At 63.3% G+C, this 5,868-nt stretch overlaps 1 protein-coding gene across 1 annotated transcript in view; it reads left to right on the plus strand.

The window, feature by feature from the left end:
- MNEG_12178 (hypothetical protein) overlaps nucleotides 1-5,835 on the plus strand; it is a gene marked incomplete at both ends in the record, with an annotated part of 6,822 nt that extends 987 nt beyond the window's left edge. Inside the window, 13 exons of the mRNA XM_014039350.1 lie at nucleotides 470-534; nucleotides 965-986; nucleotides 1,739-1,835; nucleotides 2,108-2,169; nucleotides 2,577-2,672; nucleotides 2,874-2,937; nucleotides 3,199-3,251; nucleotides 3,718-3,871; nucleotides 4,138-4,222; nucleotides 4,686-4,801; nucleotides 5,131-5,228; nucleotides 5,596-5,731; nucleotides 5,816-5,835. Coding sequence (XP_013894804.1) covers nucleotides 470-534; nucleotides 965-986; nucleotides 1,739-1,835; nucleotides 2,108-2,169; nucleotides 2,577-2,672; nucleotides 2,874-2,937; nucleotides 3,199-3,251; nucleotides 3,718-3,871; nucleotides 4,138-4,222; nucleotides 4,686-4,801; nucleotides 5,131-5,228; nucleotides 5,596-5,731; nucleotides 5,816-5,835 — 1,068 coding nt within the window. The remainder of the gene's footprint in view (nucleotides 1-469; nucleotides 535-964; nucleotides 987-1,738; nucleotides 1,836-2,107; nucleotides 2,170-2,576; nucleotides 2,673-2,873; nucleotides 2,938-3,198; nucleotides 3,252-3,717; nucleotides 3,872-4,137; nucleotides 4,223-4,685; nucleotides 4,802-5,130; nucleotides 5,229-5,595; nucleotides 5,732-5,815) is intronic.
- Between the last annotated feature and the right edge of the window lie 33 nt (nucleotides 5,836-5,868).

Genomic DNA, 5,868 nt, shown 5'->3' on the forward strand with positions numbered 1-5,868 from the left:
TGTGTGTGTGTGTGTGTGTGTGTGTGTGTGTGTGTGTGTGTGTGTGTGTGTGTGTGTGTGTGTGTGTGTGTGCGCGCGTGTGTCCAGACGTGGTTTGCACGTGCCGCAGCAGCGGCGGTCGGCACGCAACCGGGTGCTGTCCAGCTGCCAGGCGGCAAGGGCTGCAGCATTGGGCCCCGAAACGCAGGCACTCGGCTCTGCAAAACCCCCCTCCCCCCGAGCCCATTGCCCGCATGTCGGACGGGGCGTGGGCGGGACCTTTTTTGGTTGTTGTTGTGTAGACCCATCTCACTTACACATGATCCAGCACACATATGGACGTATGTACACACGCCATGGGGGCAGAGAGACCCACCCTCAAACACATCCCCACGTCCACACGCAGCGAGCCCTGTGGCGTTCAGTCGTGTCCTGACCCTCTGAAACCCTCCTCAACCAATCCAACCAACCTCACCACTCAAAACCTCAGGACCGCAATGAGACGCTGTTCTACCGCGTTCTGGTGGAGCACTTTGAGGACATGGCGCCCATCGTGTGAGTCATCACGAGTCGAAATCCTGACTGCTTATGATGAGTCACCGCGCGTCACCTCAGCGGGCTGCGCTGCCGCCTCGCAGCAGAGTATGACTCGCCTCACCAGCAGCCGGTGCCGCTGGCGCGCCTTCCCTGCGGGACACTGTAACGGCCCTAATCATCGCTCGTCCCTGCTCTTGCACATGCTGCCGCTGGCCCCGATTCCGCCTCGCCACCCACATGATTGGCGAATTGTGAACGCCCCCCTCCCCCCCCATACGCATACGCATTCCGTCTCACATCTCCCCTCGCCTCTCCCCCCGTTCCCCCGGCACACATCCTCTCTCCAACACCGCCCCCAGCCGCACTGATTGTACACGTTGACTGTATGTACAGTATACATGCTGACTGTACCTCCCCTGCCCCCCCCCTTGCCACCCACCCCATGCAGGTACACCCCGACAGTCGGATGGGTCTGCAGCAACTACCACACACTCTGGCGGCGCCCCCGCGGTGTGCCTTGCGCCTGATCACGCCGGACGCCCTGTGCTTGTACCCCTCCCACGCGCCCCGGCCACAGCCGCCCCGCCGCTCGGCGTCCGTTGCGTGGCGCCTCCCTGGGGTGGCGCCACCCTGGGGTGGAGCCCCACGGCGCTGTCCTCTCGCTTTGCATTCAGACTATCTAGTGACTTCAGGCACCTACGCCTTGCACTGAACGTCAGAAACAACTTGCACGTCAGAAACAAACATTCCTGCCCCAGCCCAAGGAGGCTTCTCCTCCCTGTCGTGTCATCTCACGCGTCTTTGCCACCTGATGATCCTCGATGACGTCATTTTACTAAACCTCGGCTTTGGTCACCAAACAACCCCAGGCATGTTCTTCACGAGCGAGGACAAGGGGCAAATGGCCTCAATGGCTTACCACTGGCCGCAGGCAGGTGGACCTCGCACTCTATTCGGTTGCCGTGCAGCTAGGGTGGCATGCGCAGGGAGGGTGCAGGGTGGCGCACGCGCGCATTGAAGCAGTTTTCTGGCGCCAGGCGCGCGTTCGTGCACTCGCGACGCGCAGGCAACGCGCCATCGTCGGTGTTTGGTGCGCACAGGCTTGATCCCAGCGGCCCGCGGCGTGCCCCTTCGCGTGCGCCACTAACAGCTGCCAGCAGTCAGGGTCTGCCTGCGAGCCCTGCCAACGCCACGCCCGTGCACATGTGGATGTGTGCCACAGGAGGATGTCCAGGCGATCGTGGTGACCGACGGCAGCCGCATCCTCGGACTGGGTGATCTGGGCGCCAACGGCCTGGGCATACCCATCGGCAAGCTGGGTGGGTTTGGCTGTCGGTGATGAGATATTTTGGACCCCCAGCCTCAACAAAATCATCATCCCGTGTGCTTTGGGACGCGTGACTCCTGCCTAGGCATGCCCCCTGCCAGGTGCCCCCAGGCGCCCTCGGCCCAGCGAGAATGGCAGCGTTGAGGCCCCTGTGACGCGCACACTGGATTCTCAGCCGCGCTTGTGACTGGGTCCGCACAAGCGTATGCACCCATCACCGCGTCGCCTGCACCCTCGACCCGATCTCCAACCCCAACCCCAAAGATCTGTATGTGGCTGCAGCCGGATTCGACCCGTCCAAGGTTCTGCCCTGCATCATCGACGTGGTGGGCGGTGGGTGGTGGGTAATGGGCCCCTTGCTTGCCAACCACAACAGTCACGGGGCCGGCAACTTACGTATCCAGCAGTGATTGCGCACCACTTAGATGGTTCCGCTCGCCTGTACGTTGAGCACTGTGTGTGGTGGTTGGTGCACTGCATGCTCATTCCTTTCCAATCCCTCCAAATCCGCAGCCCCTTTGCCAGCGAGGGCCGTGCTTGACTGTTGCAACTCACTCAACCAAGCAGTTTACGCCGCCAGGGTGCCAACATGAAGCGGGAGGTCCCTCTAACTCAATTGGTGGACTTCCACATGCTATATAGATGCGTGCCTATTTGCGCTCACATGCAATTTTACTATGCAAAATAGCTGGTACAACGCACACCACGACATACATTCACATACACGCGTCAGGGCACCGACAACGAGCGGCTGCTGGGTGACCCCCTGTACGTGGGGCTGAGGCGCAGCCGCGTCAGGGGTGACGAGTATTACGCCCTCGTCGACGAGGTGCGTCACCCGGTGACACGCGGCCGCCCGGCTGTCGGGTGACGCGTGCACCACTGACAAGCGGCGGAGCCGTCTAGCGGCGTGCCGGCCGCTGGAGACATGGCACCTGCGCACCTGGGAGGGGGGAGTGTGAGGCGGTGGCAGGCATCAGAGCGACGCCACCTTAAGGACCGCGCGCCACCTGAAACCTCCTCTCGGCAGTTTGTGCGTGCGGTGACGCGGCGGTGGCCCAACGCGGTGCTACAGTTTGAGGACTTCAGCATTGGTGGGTCCTCGATAGATGTGCGTATTGGGCCACCGGCCCTTAAATTGCAAGGGAGCGCCGCTTAAATTTGGGGCTGGGCGGGCATGCAGATGTTCGTGCGGCGAGGGGGGAAGTTGAGGGGTTGCAGGGCAGAGAGCAAGACCAGGGACGAGAAAGAAGAGAGGTGCACACCCGGCCTGCCGTTCCAGCTGCAGGGAAGCTGCAGACCCTGAACTGCCTGGAACCCAGTGTGACCGCCCGCTCGTCTGCCGCTACCGACAGAGCACGCGCGGCCGCTGCTGCAGCGCTACCGCCAGCACCACCTCGTCTTCAACGTGAGTGGGCGGGGCCGCGCGCCGCTGCAGGGGCAGGGGGGGACCCGCTGCCTGGGCGTGACCGGGCGGCGCCCCGTTGTTCCCGGGGCCACTTGGCGGCAGCGGTGAACTCCCTTCGCTGCGTCCTACCCACACGGCCTGTAGCTCGACCATCGCGAAGGCGCCGGCCCCCACACACCGCCTTGATCGCCGCATCACGCCGACTCGAAAGACCGCCTTTGTCACTGCCGACCGATTCTCCGGGCGACGCTGCTGTCAGGATGCTTGCCCCATGGCCCTGGCTCATGGAGCATACCCTGACATCCCCCCCCCCGTCCGACCCACTGGCCTGCGCAACGAGTCACCCGAACAATAGCAAAAAACCCTCTCCTACCCAACGACACCACCGCACCCCAACATACTTTGTGTCATGTAACCGCTCATCCAACCATTCATCATTTTTTCTTTTTCATTCATCACCAAACAGGACGACATCCAGGGCACCGCCGCAACGGCTGTTGCGGGGCTGTACGGCGCCCTGCGCGCCCAGGGCCTGCCGCCCGCTGACCTGGCGCGGCAGACGGTAGTCTGCCTGGGGGCCGGGTCGGCGGGGATGGGGGTGGTGCAGATGATCTGCGACGGTGAGTGATTGATTTTTCATCTTCAATTATGGTTGATGCGCGGGCGTGGATCAAGGGAATGGCGGATTGGAGACGGCTTGCCGCGCTGCAGTTGGGGTGCTGACTGCTGAGGCGTGGCGCCAAGAGGGGTGGGAGCGGGCCTTGAACGCCAGATGGCTGCCGTCGCACGCGTCGCCGCTGCGCGTGCCGCGTCGACGCCTCCCCTCCATCACCTCGTCTTCGACCGGGAACGCTCCCATCTTCCGCCACTTTTTGCTTGCCTGCAGCTATGGAAGCGCAGGGCGCGGCGCCCGAGCAGGCGCGCGGCAACTTCTGGGTGCTCTCGTCCAAGGGCCTCATAACCGCCGCCAGGTGTCGCCCCATCAATGCAAAAAAAACACAAGCCGCCGCCGCCGGACCGGCTCAGGCTGCTGCAGCGGCGACTTTGCGCGTGCTTCATCGCAATTGTTCGATCGCTCACGCCGGCTGCTGCAGCGCCGGCGGACAAACAAAGGGGAGGAGTGCGTCGTTTCAGGGGTCGCACGCGTCAGCAGAAACAAGGGGCGGGCCCAGGGGCGCGGGCTTTCAGCTGCCCTCGCGGCCCCACACTTGCAAATTGCATCCCTCAGGCCTGGAATAGATGTGCTCAGCCATTTCGGCACCCGCTCCAACCAGCCGCTCTTCAAATACCAGCCACAACCACACACACCCGCTTGGTCCTTAAATGATTAAACTGCCGGCCATCACCACCCAAAATCCACCGCGACTCCTCTCTCAACCACCAGCCACCGCCCCACACTGCCGCGCCGCGGCCTGTCCCTGGCCCGGCACGCAGGCCCGCCATCCCCTGCAACGTGGTGCCTTTTGCGCGCCCCGAGGCTGAGCTGGAGGGAAGCTGCCTGCTGGATGTCGTGCGCAGGGCCAGGCCCACGGTGCTGCTCGGGCTCGCGGGTGAGTGCGCCCGCGCCGATCACTGCATTTGAATGCCGTTTCAATCCGAAGCCTGAAGCAACAGTGTCTTGCGTGTCTGCGTGGAGGGGGCAGCTTGCATGCCTGCATAAATGTTTGTTTTTGGGGGAGAGGGGGGGTGATTTAATGTCAATGGGGACCTTCAAAAGCAATCCGGAGCTTGCTATGCTCTTGACGATTCTGGACCGTGGCAGAGCCTCAGTTCAGGGTTTATCGGCCCAACCAGGTGCGCACACGCACGCTCATGTTGAGCCCGGGCACGCGGTTGCTTGCCACCCCCCCCCTTTCCCCCTGCCGCCGGCGCGGCGCAGGCGCGGGGCGGCTGTTCGCGCCCGATGTGCTGGCGGCCGCGGCGGAGGGCTGCGAGCGGCCGATCATATTCCCGATGAGCAACCCCACGATCAAGATGGTGGGCGATGAGCCGCAAACACCTCATGGTTGGAGCACTTGCTGGATCGGAGGGATTGCACAGGGATGATCCGCTGTGTGGCGCATGTGAAACTGGGCGGGCGGAGGAGCGCGCATGTCATGCACAACAGGCGCCGGTGCGCAGCGGGCGCGGGGCCATCCAGGGCCTAAGCAATCTTTGTCACCCTTCTTGACACATGCTCAGAAATTATTGCGGCGGGAGCCAGGGCTTCCCATCACCACACATCTTTTTCTGTTCCGAGGTGCATCCACCCCTGCTCTCACTTGCAAGTCACAGCTCGCACCTACACTCACACCCGCCCTGAGCCTCTCGCGGCACGGCCGACCCACCCCCCCCCTCTCTGCAGGAGTGCACAGCTGAGGACGCCGTGCTCGCCACCCAAGGCCGCTGCGTGTTCGCCAGCGGCAGCCCGCAGCCGCCCCTGGACTACCGCGGGGTGACTCTTGAGTTCTCACAGGCCAACAACCTGTATATCTTCCCCGGTGGGTGCAAATTTGTGATATGGTGGGCCGGCCCCACCGCCGTGCGCTCAAGAGCGGCCGTTTCCTGCCTTGTCGCACAGCCAGCTTCAGACCCCGCTGCTTGACCCCGCCTCCAGCCCCCGCCTCAATACTGACCA

Source organism: Monoraphidium neglectum (assembly GCF_000611645.1).
Source record: "Monoraphidium neglectum strain SAG 48.87 unplaced genomic scaffold scaffold03106, whole genome shotgun sequence".
Classification (NCBI taxonomy): Eukaryota; Viridiplantae; Chlorophyta; class Chlorophyceae; order Sphaeropleales; family Selenastraceae; genus Monoraphidium; species Monoraphidium neglectum.